Source organism: Oryctolagus cuniculus, chromosome 1, assembly GCF_051225735.1.
Source record: "Oryctolagus cuniculus isolate XC-2025 breed Fujian yellow rabbit chromosome 1, ASM5122573v1, whole genome shotgun sequence".
NCBI lineage: Eukaryota > Metazoa > Chordata > Mammalia > Lagomorpha > Leporidae > Oryctolagus > Oryctolagus cuniculus.
Window position 1 is genome coordinate 165,145,864 of NC_142867.1, and position 18,277 is coordinate 165,164,140.

The following is an 18,277-nucleotide window of genomic DNA, read 5'->3' on the forward strand; positions in this document are numbered from 1 at the left end:
CATCAGAAACCCACCAAGTACCTCAGTTAAATTAGCAACTGATTTGGTTGAAAAGTGTGGCGAGGGAAGAAGTCTAGAGTCAAGGCTGTTACTGTCTCATTCCAGGCTGTGCATGGGGTCCTGCAGGGGCTTCTGGAAGCAAGAACTCGGAGCAGATGTTTTCTACTGTTCTTCCTGCTCAGATACCTTGTGTGTGTTCTCCTGAGTGTTAAATTCAGGTTCTTTGTTTCTTATGAAGCAGTGAGATCACAATGCAGCGTTGCTAATACCGAGGTCACGCATCCTGGGGCTACGCAGGGGCTGCTAGTTAGTGGGGAGCCAGGGGCGCATTACTCATAGAACACATTCCTAGAGGATCAATTCTGACTCGAAGATGGGGAGGGGAACTTTCCTACAATGTGTCTTCTAAGAAATCTGAACCCCTTGTATGTCAAATATATTTGGAGTGGAATGCAGATTTTCTTCACTTTTAAAGATAAAACATTTAATGGCAAAGAAACTTGCTCCTTGATGAAGGCCACCCTAAGTTGGTCTCCTTATCCTGGCAAGGGCAAAGGGATTTATAAGGCGTGTTACTGGGAGAAACAACTGTGTGGACTCCTTGAACAAACATTCTTATTTTGAGAAGCTTAACAGCAGCCCTATAGGGACCTCCTTCCAGGTAGGTACAATGATAAGCCTAGATGTTTTCCCAAGAAGTAGAGGAGAAACCACTGTTAACTTCCTTTGCCTAGGAATGCATCTCTTTGCTAGGTGGAACATATAAAGAAGCCTGGGAAGAGAGTAGAGATGTCAGAAGGTTTCTAACTTCTGCATGTAGAGATCCTATTTTCTCAACACCATTTGTTAAAGAGACCATCCTTTCTCCAGGAATGATTTTAGCTTGTTCGTCAAATATTAGTTGGTTGTACATGCATAACTTCTGGAGTTTCCACTTTATTCCACTGGTCTACATGTCTATTTTTATGCTAGTACCAGGCTGTTTTGGTTATAAAAACCCTGTAATATGTATTGAAATCTGGTATATGATGCCTCCAGCTTTGTTTTTGTTGTTTAAGATTACTTTAGCTATTCAGGGTCTTTTGTGTTTCCATATGAATTTTAGTATCTGAGAATAACGAACATAAGAATAAGAACAAGAATAAGAACAAGAACAAGAACATAAGAATAAGAACATATTTTCACTGGGATTGCTTTGAATCTGCAAATTGCTTTGGGTACAATGGGCATTTTCAGGTTATTAATTCTTCCAATCCATCAACATGGAAGATTTTCCATTTTTTGTGCCTTCTATTTCTCTCATTAATGTTTTATAATTTTTATGGTAGAGATCTTTCACATTCTTGATTAATTTATCCCAAGGTTTTAAAGTTTTTTGTAGCTCCTGTGAATGGGATTGACCTTACAAGTTCCTTCCCATACATAACATTGTTGATGTATAAGAATGCTATTGATTTTTGCGTGTTGGTTTTATAACTTGCAATATTGCTGAATTCTCTCATGAGTTTCAAAAGTCTCTTAGTGAAGTTTTTGGTTCCCCTACATAAAAGATCATGTCATGTGCAAACAGGGATAATTTGCTTCTTCCTCCCAGAAACCTTTTATTTAAGGTATACAAACTTCATACATTTCATAAATACAACTTTAGGAACACAGTGATTTTTCCCACCATATCTGCCCTCCCACCTGCACTCCTACCCATATTCTTCTTCTATTCCCATTCTTCTTTTACACTAAGATCCCATTTTCAATTATACTCAAAAAACCTGGTTTTCAACAGTGGAGACAAGGGCTGTTCAAAGTCATCACATCTCAAAGTGTCAATTTTACTTCTATAAGATTATCTTTTAGGTGCTCTATTAATTACCACAGATCTGGGAGAACATGTTATTGTCCTTTTGGCATTGGCTTATTTCACTAAGTATAATGTTTGTGTTTTTTTTTTTTTAACCACTGTGTAGTATCCCATGGTGTACATATCCCATAATTTCTTTATCCAGTCTTCAGTTGAAGGACATCTGGGTTGATTCCATATCTTAGCTACTGTGAATTAGCTGCAATAAACATGGGGGTACAGATAACTCTTTCATATGCTGATTTCATTTCCTCTTCACTTTGCTGAGTGTTTCTTTTGCAGTGCAGAAGTTTCTCAATTTCATGTAATCCCATTCGTCTATTTTGGCTTTGATTGCCTGTGCCTCTAGGGTCTTTTCCAAGAACTCTGCCTATGTCAGTATCTTGAAGGATTTTCCCAATGTGCTCTAATAATTTCATGGTATAGTTGTAGATTTAGGTTTTGATTCATTTTGAGTGCATTTTTGTGTAAGGTGTAAGGTAGTAGGGGTCTTGCTGCTTACTTCTACATGCAGAGAACAGGAATAATTTGACTTTCTCCTTTCTGATTTCTATCCCTTTGATTTTTTTTTCTTGACTAATGGCTCTAAAACTTTCAGAACTATATTGAATAAGAATGGTGAGAGTGGGCATACTTGTCTGGTTCAAGATCTTAGTGGAAGTGCTTCCAGCTCTTCCCCATTCAGAAGGATGCTGGTTGTGGGTTTATCATATTTTGCCTTGATTGTATTATGGTATGTTCCTTCTATACCCATTCATTAAAGTTTTTAAACCATGAAAGGATGTTGTATTTTTTTATTTGACAGGTAAAGTTATAGACAGTGAGAGAGAGACAGAGAGAAAGGTCTTCCTTCCATTGGTTCACTCCCCAAATGGCCGCTACAGCTGGAACTGCACCAATTGGAAGCCAGGAGCTAGGTGCTTCCTCCCAGTCTCCCATGTGGGTGCAGGGGCCCAAGCACTTGGGCCATCCTCCACTGCCTTCCCCGGGCCACAGCAGAGAGCTGGCTGGAAGAGGAGCAGCTGGGACTAGAACTGACGCCCATATGGGATGCGGGAACTGCAGGCGGAGGATTAACCAAGTGAGCCACGGCGCCTTCCCCAAGGATGTTGTATTTTATCAGATGGCTTCTTCTCATCTATTGAAATAATCACTTTGTTTTTATTCTTCAGTTTGTTAATGTGATGATCACATTTAGTTTGCATATGCTGGACCACCCCTGCATCTCTAGAATAAATCTTACTTTGGATGGATGACCATTTTGCTATCTTGTTGGATTAAATTCGCTAGTATTTTTGAGGATTTTTACATCTATGTTTATCATAGATATTGATCTATAGTTCTCTTTTTTGTTGTATCTTTCTCTGGTTTGGGAATTAAGGTAATATTGGCCTCACAGAATGGGTTTAGAAGGTACTCTCTCTCTCAATTGTTTTTGAGTAACTTAAGAATTGGTATTAATTCTCCCTTAACACTGGCAAAAAAAAATGACCTAAATGAAAGATCTCCGCGAGTGAGATCCCAGTGGAAAGAACAGGTCATCAAAGAAGGAGGTACCTTTCTCTGAAGGGAGGAGACAACTTCCACTTTGACTATGACCTTGTCCAAATATGATCAGAGTTGGCGAACTCAAAAGGCTTCCATATCCTTGGCAACTCATGACAAGAGCCTAGGGTGATTACTGACACCATAAACAAGAGTTGTCAATTTGTTAAGTCAACAATGGGAGTCACTGTGCACTAACTCCTCATGTAGGATCTCTTTCCTTAATGTGCTGTACATTGTGAATTAATGCTATAACTAGTACTCAAACAGTATTTTTCACTTTGTGTTTCCATGTGGGTGTAAACTGTTGAAAGCTTTACTTAATATACACTAAACTGATCTTCTGTATATAAAGAGAATTGAAAATGAATCTTGATGTGAATGGAAGGGGAGAGAGAGCAGGGGTGGGAGGGAAGTTATGGGATGGGAAAGCCATTGTAATTCATAAGCTGTACTTTGGAAATTATATTCATTAAAGTTAAAAAAAAATGCTCCCTTAAAAGTTTGGTAGAGGGGCCGGCTCTATGGCATAGCAGGTAAAGCTGCTGCCTGCAGTGCTGGCATCCCATGTGGGCACTGGTTTGAGTCCTGGCTGCTCCAATTCTGATCCAGCTCTCTGCTATGGCCTGGGAGAGCAGAAGATGGCCTAGACACTTGGGCCCCTGCACTTACATGGGAGACCTGGAGGAGGCTGCTGGCTCCTGGCTAAGGATCAGAGCAGCTCTGGCCATTGTGGCCACTTGAGGAGTGAACCAGTGGATAGAATACCTCCCTCCCTCCCTCCCCTTCTCTGTCTGTCTGTCTGTCTCTCTCTGCCTCTGCCTTTCAAAAAAAAATCTTTAAAAAAAGTTTGGTAGAATTCAGCAGTGACACTATCATGTCCTGGGTTTTTCTTTATGGGAGAGTCTTTATTACTAATTCAGTCTCAATCTTGGTTATTGGTCTATTTAGGTTTTCCACATCTTCATGCCTCAGTTTTGTTAAGTTATGTTTCCAAAAATCTATCCAATTCTTTTAGATTTTCCAATTTATTGGCATGGAGTTTTTTGGAATAATTCCTAATGATTCTTTCCGTATCAGTTGTAACATCTTTCTCATCTCTGATTTTATTAATTTGGGTCTTCTCCCCCAACCCTTTTTTGGTTAGTTGGATCAATGGTTAATTAATTTTAGGTTTAAAAAAAAATCAGTTCTTCATTTCATGATCTTTTGTTTAGTTTTTTATTTGTATTTTTCCCTAATTTTTATTACTACTATTCTACTAATTTGGGGTTTGGCTTGTTCTTGTTTTTCTATGTTATTGAGATGCATTGTTAGATAATTTATTTGATAGTTTCTCAATTTTTTGATGTAGGCATTTACTGCTATAAACTTTCTTCACACTACTACTGCTGTATCTCATCAGTTTTGATGTATTGTGTTTCATTTCTATTTATTTCAAGGAATTTTTTGATTTTCCTTTTGATTTCATCTATGACTCACTGTTCATTCAGAGGCTTGTTGTTCAGTCTCCATGTGTTTGTACATTTTCTAGTTTCTTTTGTTGTTAATTCCCATTTCATTCCACTGAGGTCAGTAAAGATACATGAAACGACTTCAGTATTTCTGAATTTGTTTAAACTTATTCTAATGGCCAGTATGTTACTAGAGAACGTTCCACACAATGATGACAAGAAGGGTGTTATGTAGCTGTGAGATTAAACGTTCTGTAGACATCTTTTAGGTCCACTTGGTCTATAGTGTAGATTAGTTATGTTGTTCTTTACTGATTTTTTATCTAGCTGATATGTCCATTGATGAAAGTGCAGTGTTTGAGTCCTCCATTTTCACTGTATCAGAGTTTTTGTTTCCCTTTAGATCCATTAGTGTTTGTTTTATAAAACTGGGTGCCCTGGCAATGGATACATATATATTTACCATAATCACATTTTCTTGTTGAACGATCCCTTAAATTATTACATAATGACCTTTGTCTCTTTGAACAGTTTTTGTCTGATTTGATAATAACTATTCCTGATTTTTATTTCCATTTTCCATGAAGTATCTTTTTCCATCCTTTGATTTTCAGTCTGTGTGTACCTTTATTTGTGAAGTGTATTTCTTATAGGCAGCATATAGATGAGTACTACTTTTTTGTCCATTAGCCAGTCCATATCTTTTAACTGGAGAAGTTAGTCCATTTACATTCAAACTATTATTTTTATTTTTTTTTACTTTTAATTACCTTTTAACAGATTCAAGATGATTTGTAGATAAAAGTCTAAGAACATAATGATAATCCCCTCCTCTCCCTCTCTCCTTCAAATCCTCCTTCCTTTTTTCTTTAGTTTTTGAGATAATATATTTTAAATGTCCATTACAGTAAAAAGGCTTAATATTTCACTGAATAGGAAGTTTAACAAGGAAAAAACCCAGTTTTTTAGTTTAGTGGGAATATAGACAATGGATATTAACAATAATTGAATGTCATTTATACAAATGACCATTTCATCCATATACACTTTTTTTAATCAGTTAGTTCTTCATAATTTATTTAGTGAAATAGAACAAATGACAATGTAACATTTAAATATTTCCTGTGGTTGCAAGGTAACAATTAAGTTCATTTAGACTTTAAGCCATTTGCTTTCAACTGTTTTTATACAGGAATAATTTTATGCTGACTGCAATGCAAATAATTATAAATTCCATAGATACCACATATCAGGGAAAACATGATATTTTAATTTGTGGGACTGTCTTATGTCACTACATATAATAATTTCCAGTTGCATCCAATTTGTTGTAAAAGACAGGATTTCATCTTTTTTTTTTTTTTTTTTTTTTTTTTTTTTTTGACAGGCAGAGTGGACAGTGAGAGAGAGAGAGAGAAACAGAGAGAAAGGTCTTCCTTTGCCGTTGGGTCACCCTCCATTGGCCGCTGTGGCTGGTGCGCTGCAGCCGGCGCATTGCGCTGATCCGAAGCCAGGAGCCAGGTGCTTCTCCTGGTCTCCCATGGGGTGCAGGGCCCAAGCACTTGGGCCATCCTCCACTGCACTTCCCTGGCCACAGCAGAGAGCTGGCCTGGAAGAGGAGCAACCGGGACAGAATCCGGTGCCCCGACCGGGACTAGAACCCGGTGTGCTGGCGCTGCAAGGCGGAGGATTAGCCTACTGAGCTGCGGCACTGGCCAGATTTCATCCTTTTTTAAAAAAATAGCTGAGTAATATTCCATAGCATATATGTACCACATTTTCTTTATCCAGTCATTGGTGATAGGCATCTGGGTTGATTCCATATTCTAGCTATTGTGAACTGAGCTGCAATAAACATGGAGGTATGTAACATGAAAGATAGCTCTTTCATATGCTTTAAACTCATTTCATTTGGGTAAGTTCCCAGGAGTAGGATGGCTGGGTCTTATGTAAGATCTATTTCCAAATTTCTCAGGAATCTCCATACTGTCTTGCACAATGGCTCTACTAGTTTGCATTCCCACCAACAGAGGATTAGGGAACCCTTACCAGCATTTATTGTTTTTTGATTTCTGTATGAGAGCTATACGAACTGGGGTGAGATGAAATTTCATTGTAGTTTTGATTTGCTTTTCCCTTGATGGCTAGTGATCCTGAGCATTTTTTCATGCATCTGTTAGCAATTTGAATTTCAGAAGATCATTATTGATAAGCAATGATTTAGTCCTGCCATTTTCCCATGAATATCCCTATTGTTCATTTTGAATCTCCTTTGTTCTTTTAGTAGGAAGTTTTCTGTCTTCACATTCTTTCAAGATGCTGAATGTCTCTCTGTTCCTGCGTTCAGGGTCATGTTAGTCGTGCAGCTCCTGCAAGGATCACTAATGACTGACAGCCAACTTGTAGGCAGCTGTTCTCTTTTCCCTGCAACTTTCAAACCCATGCAGTATGGTGGAAAAGAACGTGGACTTGGAGAATTATCTAACGCGATTCACATTCTTAGTAGACACCTGCCTGATCATTAAAGAAGGATCCTTGCTTGTGAACCAAAGTCAGGGGAAGATTATGATTTGAGACATTAGGCAGACATAAACAGGTGAGCCAGAAGCAAAGGCAGGGTTTTAGGGTTCTACCCATCTATTCTGGAGAAGGCCAAGAGGGTGGGTAAAGCACAAGTGCTCTCAGTCTTCCAAATCTTAACAATTTTACTTTAAAGGTTTCAGAGTATTCTAATGAGATCTGATACGATATTATGGAAAATTGTCTTTTCAAATGTTATCCCTCAAAATGAAATTAATATGAATATTAGTTCCTATTTCCCTGCAAATTGGAGAAACAATTATTGTTGTTTAAATTAAATCCTTAAAAACTTTAAACTTGACTACCCAGAGGAGCATGGAGAAGGTAGCAGTACGTACAGGGATCCAACAAAGGCCACATCAAACCAGAAGGCCAGGCCATGGATGAGGCCAGATTGCACCATCTGAAACACAAAGGGGATTTCTACTCTGCAAAGAAATAAAAGAAGAAATAGTTGGAGTTACTTTTTTCTGTTGTTGACAGATAAACTAGATATACTTGTGAGATCAGGAGGGTGTTCATCGAATGTTCTCAGAAGCCCTTCTGCCCAGCAGTCAGGCTCACGCAGTGAGCGATTCACGCTTGGGAGATGCTGCATATCTGAGAAGCTTTGCTGTTAGACAAAACCCTGCCAGGACCACAGCGCTGGGTTGTGATGACCCAGAGCCGCACAGGGTGAGTGTGGCATGTGGAGCGGAGTTTGACTGCTCAACAGGAGGGTGACTCAGGACACAGGGGAGAATCATGCTTCAAGGAGCCAAAACAGGCTGCAGCAGCTCCCTAAGTGACTGTTTAGAAGGGAAAGGCTCCTCAGGATTCTAAAAAAATGGAGTGAATTACAAGGGGAATATGGAGCTCAGGAGGTCATTGCCGTAGTTCATTTACTTTTCAGGGAAGCAATTTAACTTCCCACCAGGCTACAGTAAGAGTCTGCAGAAGCTGCAAAGGTTTATGACGAATGCAGAACTATGGGACAAGAAGGAATAATGGAGAAGGCACAACAAAATCTAGATGCTGCTCCTGTTTTGGCTGTGGGATTTTGGAAAGCTATTTAAGTTGTCTGAAACTTAACATATTCTCTTGTTGAAAAGTGAAAAAAAAAAAAATCACTCTCCTACCTCCCTCACAAAATTCTTGTGTGTCAAAAGCAGAAAATGTGTATCACAAGGCTTTGCAAACTTTAAAGCACTTGACCACTAAAAGGGAATATAACTGGTCCATTACTAGGGCTGTATCACTCCAAGGAGTATTATTATTGATACTTAGAGGTTTGCAAAGGAAGTTGCATGTTACTTGCTTTTGTGGTGCCCCCAAGGGCTTAACTTCTTTTACCCTGCAATAATCAAAATATTTCTAGAGTTTTCCACTGCTCATAATTACATTTAATTTATTGGTCTCACACTTTTCTTTGCATCCTTTGAAATGGACTATGAGCTCTTCAAGGATAGAAACTTTAAAAAATTACTTTTTGTTCCTGTACAAGTATCAACACAGTAGCCAGCACAAGCTAGGCTCTTGATAAACAAGTGTTGAATCAATGTACAAGTATATGTATGGCATCTCTGGAAAGTCAACCTAGACAGAATTTTTAAAATTTCCCTAAGACTCATAGAGTAGACCAGAGCAGCAAATTCAGTGGAAGTCAATTTTATCCAGACCACTGGCAGTTACTGGAGTTGTTCTCTGATGCATTTCCCTGGCTCTGAGCTGAGGGTAGGATTGCATTTCTCCAGCCACTTGAGCTCAGGTGCTTCCAGGTGATTTGCTCTGAACAACTAATGGTGGGACCTGTGCCATTTCCAGGCAGAAGCTTTAACTGCTAGGGTATTCTCTACCATCACTCATTCTTCCTCCTTAGTAGCCAGCATTTTTCCAGATGAAGCTGCTGCCCTGGCCAAATTTCTCATCTGCAGGATGCATGGTAGAGCTAAAGCTGGTGCAAAGCAGATAAACAGCACAGCAGACAAAGACACCTGTGATATCATAAGCCACTGAGGCTTCTTTTTGTTACTGCAGTATATTCTACCACCTATGCAAACTGATGTGGGATGCACTTTGTACATCATGGCCCCAAGATAGATTTTTTTTCTTTTTGTTAGCTGTGATCCTTGCTTCCTCATTGGCTAAAAACCTGGCTGGATGTTACATGTATTATTTAGAAAAAATTCACAAACATTTATCTTCATAGGGAAAAAAATAACAAATACTAATGAAAAGCCACCCAAAAGGGGACTCATATCCCCCTCCAAGAAAATGGAACCAGGCCAAGCTATGCAATCTCAGGGCAGCCTCTTCAAGTGCAGGGATAAAACCAATTACTGAGTTTCCCCTTGAAAATGAGCAGGTGCTTATACAAGATTAAGCACAGTAGCTACATATAGCACTCAACAAGTCACAGATCTTGTTCTTTCCATTCACTCAGACATATACTGGTCTGAGTGCATTTACATATATGCTCTCACCCTGAGAAGGAGTAAATGATTAAAAGCGTAGAAATTGGAGCCTTCAGAAAGGTTCAAATCCTAGCTTAAACACACTCTGTGACTTTACACAATTTCTCATTCCACTCTGCCTCACTGTTTCACCTATAAAGTGGGCATAACAATCATACCATTTACATAGATTTGTTGTGAATATTAAAGGAGTTATTTTATCTGGGTACTTCAAAACCTGAGTAGAAAATGGAATTCAAAGGTAAGTTTGGTATAATTTTTTAAAAAATTTATTCTTAGTTTTTCATAATATACATTTGCTATTAACTTTTTGAAGACTCCTGTAAATAAAGGGCCAGTTACACTGGGTAAGTTAACAAAAACTAGGCCATTAGGATTGTTATTCAATTCTTAAAATAATCATAAGAAGGAGACATCATTATCTTCATTTCATAATAAATAAAACTGGCATCAATGCAATCTATTCATGCATGTGTCCCTCATCTAAAATATTTCCCACATGAGAGGAGCAAAAGTTTGCACAAAATTTTGGAATGGATGATGGAGAGAGATTTTGAAAATCAAGAGCAACACTGATATGTACTAACCTATGTAGATCTTCCTCTTTGGCATCCAGAAAGTTGACTGTGTATTTGATTGTCCGAGCCATCAAAATCCTAACATCGAATGTGTCCTTGGGGAAAAAGTCAAAGATGTTATCTCTTTGTCAATATAAACTGAACTCAAGCAAGTCTATCTTTCTTCTTGCAATTATAAGTGAATACGAGTTTGGATTTGAAAGGCACGATCTTAGAATAATATTAATAAAAAAATAACTAACATGTATAGAATGCTCACCAAATGACAAGCACTAAGTGTTTAGTTCTTTCCTGATGCTAAGTGCTTCACTAAGGTGAATCAGTTATTCCTCTCGATGCCTTTGGAGCAGGGATTTGGTGTTTTTCAGTCACCCAGGATTGATTCAGGAGTGAAGAGTTACATCTTGTCCACATTTATTCGAAGAAGTTCTGTATGAACTTAGACACCCTCAGGAACAGATGTGATAAATGACCTCAGCTTGGCTAATTAGAGCATTGCATTCCCCATAGAAGATGGTAATTGGTTCGTAGAAGGGCATATGATCCAAAGCAGGGTAATCAGGCTCTGTCTATACTGACAGAGTTTTTGTCCAATGTCTTAGGAAAAGAAACTGTTTCATGGGGGACCCATGGTTCTAAGTCATAGGCTGCAGTTCCAACAGTCATCTTGCTACACGAGGGGAGGTGCTGTCTAGGAAATGAGTTAAATCAGAAGTGGGGATAAGTAGTGAGGATAGAAAAACCAGACCCTGGCAACATTGTATGAGCGCTTACAATGGGTCCTTGAAGCTCTATGTCTAGGTTTGCAGTATTTTAAGGGACACTGTGTTTTAGCTTAATCCAGTTTAGTTTGGTTTTCCTTTCACTTACAACTGAAGACTTTCAGATAGCAGAAATGTAAAGGCTAGACAGCTAGATGGAACCACAATTGAAGTCCAAATTTGGTTGACAGTAAAGCTCGTGTTCTAAGCTGTTATTCAACATTGCCTCTTCTGTTACACCTTGGGCCACTACAGTCAATATGAGGATATGAACAAGTATGTCTGTTGAGGGTATGAAGTGGGTAAGAGTGTTGGGGGGATTATTGAAATGTAATTAGAAAATCTCCTTGCTTTCAACTGTAGCCATACTTTCATAGCTGGAAGACATGAAAACTTGGTGCTCTAAGAAACTTTTTCCCCCTTTTCTGAGTTGACAAAGCCTGGCAAGATTGTGCACGCCAAGGGGATCAGTGACTGAGGGAATGAATCAGTAAGTCAACACATGGGGAAAATGTAAGAGAGGACACTTACTACTATAGGCTGTCTGAAGTATTCATCTATTGCTGCACCCCGGAGACTGGACAGGTTGACCCCATAGAAGCACTGCTGGTACCTAAAATGGGTAGGACAAAGAATTGCAGTGTATCTTGTCCCTTGCTTGAATCTCTGAGCTCCTACAGCTCTGATATGCAGCACTGCTGCTTCATGGATCCTCCAAGTTGATCCTAGGGCAAGTATTAGAACATGTTAAAGGTATCTGGGCTACAGGAAGTGGCAGGCTGCAGATCTGTACTTGCCCTGGGGTGGAGAGAGAAAGAAGGAAATGAATAGTTGGGTAGAAATCGCTTATGATGGATTTTTGAAAAACGTATTTTGAGGGGCAGAAAGACCTTTGGGTTCCTATCCTCTCTGGATCTCCTGTTTCACAAGTGGCCTCTTGTTCTGTCCTGGCCAAGTGCTGAAGTGCCATTTACTTGGCTCTCACACTATCCTAACCCAGGGTATGACTGTAGAACTCAAAAGTCTCTCAACTCTACCACAGCTTAAGGAAATAGATTTCCCTTCTCCATTTTTCCATAGACAAAGTCCTATGCCTTCCTGATGGGCTGTGACGGCTGACAGGAGGTACTGACTCAGGAGTACGCAAGTGCTGATGGTGAAGAACTAAAGCCAGCTCATGCCAGCTCATCACAGCTCACTGTCACCTTTCTTTCCAGTTCCATCTGATCCAGAGAGATTGGCAAACAGCACCAATTATATCTCCAGCCCAGCTCTCTGTCCACACTCCCACCCACACCCCCTAAGAGGCAGATGTAAAGCATTTACCAGCATACCATCAGCTCTGCCTTACCTTCAGGTACCCATAGCAACTGAGACCATGCTTGGCACATACTTGGCTAGCAGTCTGCAATATTTAGAGAGGTGATCTGTGGTATGGATTAAGAGGGGCTTTGATATCAACTTTGCCACCGATTAGTAGTATGACTTTGACAAATCACATTTATCCTGTTCCCCAGTTTCTTTAGCTCTGCAATGGAAATAGCTATAACCCTACTTTCCATAGTTACCTTATGAGGGTAAAGGAAAGCATTTTGAACTATGCTTGGCATTTTGTATCTGCAGTAAGAGTTGGCAGGTGTTCTCTGAATGTCTCATTCTCAGGTCAGCACTGGGGCCCAGGGTGGAAATTCCCAATCTTTCTGTGCCTTGGCATTATCTGGGAGAGCTTCTTAAGAATTCAAATTCCCAGACTCAATCCCAGAAAAACCTGGGACCCTTATCACTAGAGACAGACAGACTTTTTCACTTATTAGGCTTCCCTAAGAAGGGCCTATATATATGAGAGTAATTCAAAACATTCACGGAAAATGAAATCAAGTTATTTAGTTGCTCAAAAAATTAGAAACCATGCATAGAGGAGTCTTCAAAATGTCTGTGGAGAAAGACTAAAGTATGCCTGGATTTCAATTTTTTGGCAGCAAGGTAAATATCTTTCAACTCCATTTTCCCACAAAATTTTTGAAGTATCCTTGTATATGTTGCATAGCCTGAATCGGATGGGACCTGAATTCATCAGTTCTACATCCACACCCATCATCCTACAGGAAAGACCGAAAAACAAAACAATACAGAAAAACACAGGACAGTCATAAAACAATCTTTGGTTCAGTTTGATGAGAGTATCAGGCAAAGCAGGCTCTAGATCAGGAGTCAAAGACCCAAGGTCCACACAGGGAATGGTGAGGAAAGACAGGCTTAACCACATCAAGTAAGCAACTGGTCCTCAACAGCAAGCAAAACTCAACCTGCTGAACTACTTGCAGACTCTTTATGAACTACTGGCTACCCATAAGCCTTTGATTATGTCCCTGTTTACCTAGAACACTCCGGCCCTCTTTTACCCTGTTAATTCTCACTAAATCTTGAAGACTCACCTCAAATACTTTGATTTAAAAACTCACAGCTCCCCTGGCACATTTCTAACTCCACCATTTGGGGCAAGTCTGATTGAGCATGTCCCAAATTGTACATCTCCTCCCTCTCTTATTCCCACTGTTATATTTAACAGGGATCACTTTTCAGTTAAATTTAAACACCTAAGAATAATTGTGTGTTAATTACAGAGTTCAACCCATAGTATTAACTAGAACAAAAAAAATACTAAAAGGGATAAAGTATTATATTGTACATCAACAATCAGGACAAGGGCTGATCAAGTCACTGTTTCTCATAGTGTCCCTTTCACTTCAACCAGGGGATTCCAATACAATCCCATCAAGATTGCATGTACCAATGCCATCTCACTAGTCCAAGTGATCAATTTCAGTTCACAATTGATCACACTGATAGGTCTAAGAGTCAAAGGGATCACACAAACAAGACTAGTGTCTGCTAATACTAGCTGATAGAATCAAAAAGGGAGAGAATGATCCAACATGGGAAGCGGGATACACAGCAGACTCATAGAATGGCAGGTGTCCTAAATAGCACTCTGGCCTCAGAATCAGCCCTTAAGGCATTCGGATATGGCTGAAGAGCCCATGAGAGTATTCTAGGCATGGAAAGCCAAGACACTCTGGAAAAAAAAAAAAAGACCTAAATGGAAGATCTCTGTGAGTGAGATCCCAGTGGAAAGAATGGGCCATCAAAGAAGGAGGTACCTTTCTCTGAAGGGAGGAGAGAACTTCCACTTTGACTATGACCTTGTCTAAATAATATCGGAGTCAGCGAACTCAAGAGGCTTCCATAGCCTTGGAAAATCATGACTACAGCCTAGGGAGATTTCTGACACCATAAACATAAACAAGAGTGTCAAATTGTTAAGTCAACAATAGGAGTCACTGTGTACTTACTCCCTATGTAGGATCTCTGTCCTTAATGTGCTGTACATTGTGAATTAATGCTATAACTAGTACTCAAACAGTATTTTACACTTTATGTTCTGTGTGGGTGCAAACTGAAATCTTTACTTAATATATACTAAATCGATCTTCTTTATATAATTGAAAATGAATCCTGATGTGAATGGAATGGGAGAGGGAGCGGGAAATGGGAGGAGTGCGGGTGGGAGGGAAGTTATGAGGGGGAAAAGCCATTGTAATCCATAAACTGTACTTTGGAAATTATATTTACTAAATAAAAGTTAAAAAAATAAAAAAATAAAAACTCATAGCTCTATGTTACAATTTAGTATTTAAGTTTCACCCCCTTTAAATTTTTTTTTTTTTTTTTTGACAGGCAGAGTGGACAGTGAGAGAGAGAGACAGAGAGAAAGGTCTTCCTTTGCCGTTGGTTCACCCTCCAATGGCCGCCGCGGCCGGCGCGCTGCGGCCGGCGCACCGCGCTGATCTGATGGCAGGAGCCAGGAGCCAGGTGCTTTTTCCTGGTCTCCCATGGGGTGCAGGGCCCAAGCACCTGGGCCATCCTCCACTTCACTCCCTGGCCACAGCAGAGAGCTGGCCTGGAAGAGGGGCAACCAGGACAGAATCCGGCGCCCCAACCAGGACTAGAACCCGGTGTGCCGGCGCCGCTAGGTGGAGGATTAGCCTAGTGAGCCGCGGCGCCGGCTAGCTTTTTTTATCCTTTAGCAGTTAATGAGGACCCTAGAGTATTATCAGGGGTAAAATTATCTACCTACATTTATTTATTTAATGACTGAATTCTTCCATGAACACAGTGGAGAACTTGGCATCCTACATGGTCTTTCATCTGTAAGAATGATAGGGAAACAGAAGATCATTTACCCATGATTCTTCAGAGTCATTATTTGTTTTCTAATTTATTTATTCTTCCACCAAAGGCCAGAGCCGAGCTGGCCCAGAGACAAAGCTGAGTAATGCTGTGTATCATGTTATAGTTGCATATATTAAAAGCAAGATTCCTATAATCCAAGGAAAATGTTTGAAACCATAGGTTTAAATGATCCTTTCACTATTCAAAACGAAGATGGGTATGTTCTTAGGGAACTAGTCGAGTTTACAAAAGCCCACTGCGGGAGGGAGATGGGGAAGGATAGGGAAGAAAGAACAAGGAAGAAAAATAGGGAGAACAAGAGAGGTAATGGGATGGGAGAGCCAGAGACAAACAGGAACAGAAAGAATTTCTCAGATAGCCCAGAAAGTCTCCCCTTGTACGCCCTTTAGAATCCCCTGGGAAGCTTTCATCAAGTGCTATGCCTGGACTCCACCTTGGGGATAGCTTCCCAGCATCTGTTTCTAAATTCAACAGGTGACTCTAGTGTGCCATCAGGGCTGAGCACCACCATGTCAGCTGTTGCAGAATCCTGGCCAAGCAGGTGGAAGAGGAAACTCCATGGGCACAGATAGCCTTCCACGTGGAAGTGAGTTGGAACCTGCTCTCTCTTCACTGAATACAACCTCAACTCTCAGAAGGGATGCTACTGTGCTTTCCATGTTTGGCCCAATTAAAACCCAGCAGTCATAATCAGTGTGGTGTGGTGCAAATGGGCACCATGCTTGGGGCAGACACGAGAGCTGTGAGCAAAGATCCCACTGCCCAGGTTTTAAAAGTTTCTGGCTGGATCAAATTTCTTATTTGTAATATTTAGAAGTCTGAACTACACTGTAATGCCTCATAACATAATTAAAGCCAATGGGAACTGGCATGTCTCTGAGTCTCCTAAGATACATTTTAGGTATGAGGGATGAAGAAACTAATTTTTTTGAGGTAGGGAGAGAGCACACAATTTTATGCTCTAGCTCACTTCCCAAATACTATTAAAGGCTTGAGCTTGACCAGGCCCAGCCTTGAGCAGGGACCTCCACCCAACTTTACACTATAGGCAGTAGAGACCCCGATTAATTGTGTTACCACAGCTTCCTCCAGGATATGCACTATCAGGAAGCTGAGCTCAGCAGCTGGAGCTGGGCACTAAAGCCAGGTACTCTGATAGGGGATAGAGGCTTCCCGGCGGGCATCTGAACAACTTGGACTAATGCCTGCACAGAAAATGGAGCTTTTGACTTGGGAGCTAGGGATCATTTCCACTGTTTTCATCGTGTGTGGGTTTTCTTGTCCAGGCTAACTTACAGCCTCTCTAGAAGCACATAAGGGAAGCAGTCTGTTTTTCCCTCATGTTCATATTCCCACTTCCTGTCAGGCTTCCTGAGGACAACTCTTCACATTTTCCCTCAGCACCATCATATGTGCAATGCCTAGAAAGGGCTGCAAATGCAGGGCAGAAGGATAGCAATCTTGCTCTTAGCTATTCCCACGCACACCCAGGGCACAGAGCAGGAGGACTCCACGTCTCAGCACACTGCCTTCACATCCCCCACACAACCCAGCTTGAGGTGAACCTCCTGCTCTGGTCTCTGCTGTGTTCTCATCTCTTCTCTATTTACCGTGGTCTTTAACCCTTCCTCCTCCTTTTTTTTTTTTCTTTTTTTTTTGGACAGGCAGAGTGGACAGTGAGAGAGAGGTCTTCCTTTTTCCGTTGGTTCACCTCCCCCAATGGCTGCTGTGACTGGTGTATTGTGGCCGGCGCACCACACTGATCCGAAGCCAGCAGCCACATGCTTCTCCTGGTCTCCCATGTGGGTGCAGGGTCCAAGGACTTAGGCCATCCTCCACTGCACTCTCGAGCCACAGCAGAGAGCTGGACTGGAAGAGGAGCAACCGGGACAGAATCCGGCGCCCCGACCGGGACTAGAACCCGGTGTGCGGGCGCCGTAGGTGGAGGATTAGCCTAGTGAGCCATGGCGCCCGCTCCTTCCCTTCCCCAACCATGTCAAAACCTTTGAGATGGATGGTGGTACAGCCTTAGGTGTCAGCTGGCAATGGTCTTGCAGATGCAATAGAGGGGAACCTCCAAATATAAGCATACCCTTCTCTTACTAATAAAGAGTCTCAAATAGCACAGTTCACATTTCTATTCTAGTAAAATTCTTTGCATCTTAATTGTATGCTAGCCAAAAATGACTCCTTTCCATTAGGAAGCATTCTTCACTTAAAAAAGAAAGTAAAGGAAGCAAAAAGGGAGCAGAAGATAGAAGATGGTAGGGGGAGAGAGGGAGAAGGACAGAGAGGGAGAGAGAGGGAGAGGGAGAGGAAGAGGGAGGGAGGAAGAGAGGGAGAGAGAGGGAGAGAGAGGGAGAGAGAGGGAGAGAGAGGGAGAGAGAGGGAGACAGAGAGAGAGGATTTTGTGCTGTTCAACAAGCAAGCAATTTCTGCTTGTCTCACTGTGTAATGCTTTACTGCAATTAACTAGCAAGGGTGTGCCAACCTGATGAGACACCTAGAAAATAAAAGCAAAAATTCAAGAATGTTGTCCAGGTCACAAATAGTGATGAAAATGCACCATAAGAATGCAGTTGGAATAGTCTTGGTGGGAATTCTAGTAGGAAGAAGGTATGTGTCTTGAAAAGAATGTTGCAACTTTACTTTTTAAATACATTCTTTAGATGAGCCGTTCAAAATAGTTCATGGAAATGAATATTATAGAAAAATTATGTATGCATATCAAAATTCTTTTGCACCCAATAAACATATCTTTTAATTCCATTTTCCATTAACTTTTTGAAGTTCATTG

General features: G+C 40.7%; 1 protein-coding gene across 1 annotated transcript in view; it reads right to left on the minus strand.

Annotated features, from left to right (window-relative positions):
- Positions 1–18,277, minus strand: part of LOC100352221 (histone-arginine methyltransferase CARM1) — a 364,053-nt gene that overhangs the window by 28,147 nt on the left and 317,629 nt on the right. Inside the window, exons 9-11 of the mRNA XM_070051461.2 lie at positions 11,758–11,839; positions 10,475–10,560; positions 7,773–7,862 (exon numbers count right to left, since the gene is read on the minus strand). Coding sequence (XP_069907562.2) covers positions 7,773–7,862; positions 10,475–10,560; positions 11,758–11,839 — 258 coding nt within the window. The remainder of the gene's footprint in view (positions 1–7,772; positions 7,863–10,474; positions 10,561–11,757; positions 11,840–18,277) is intronic.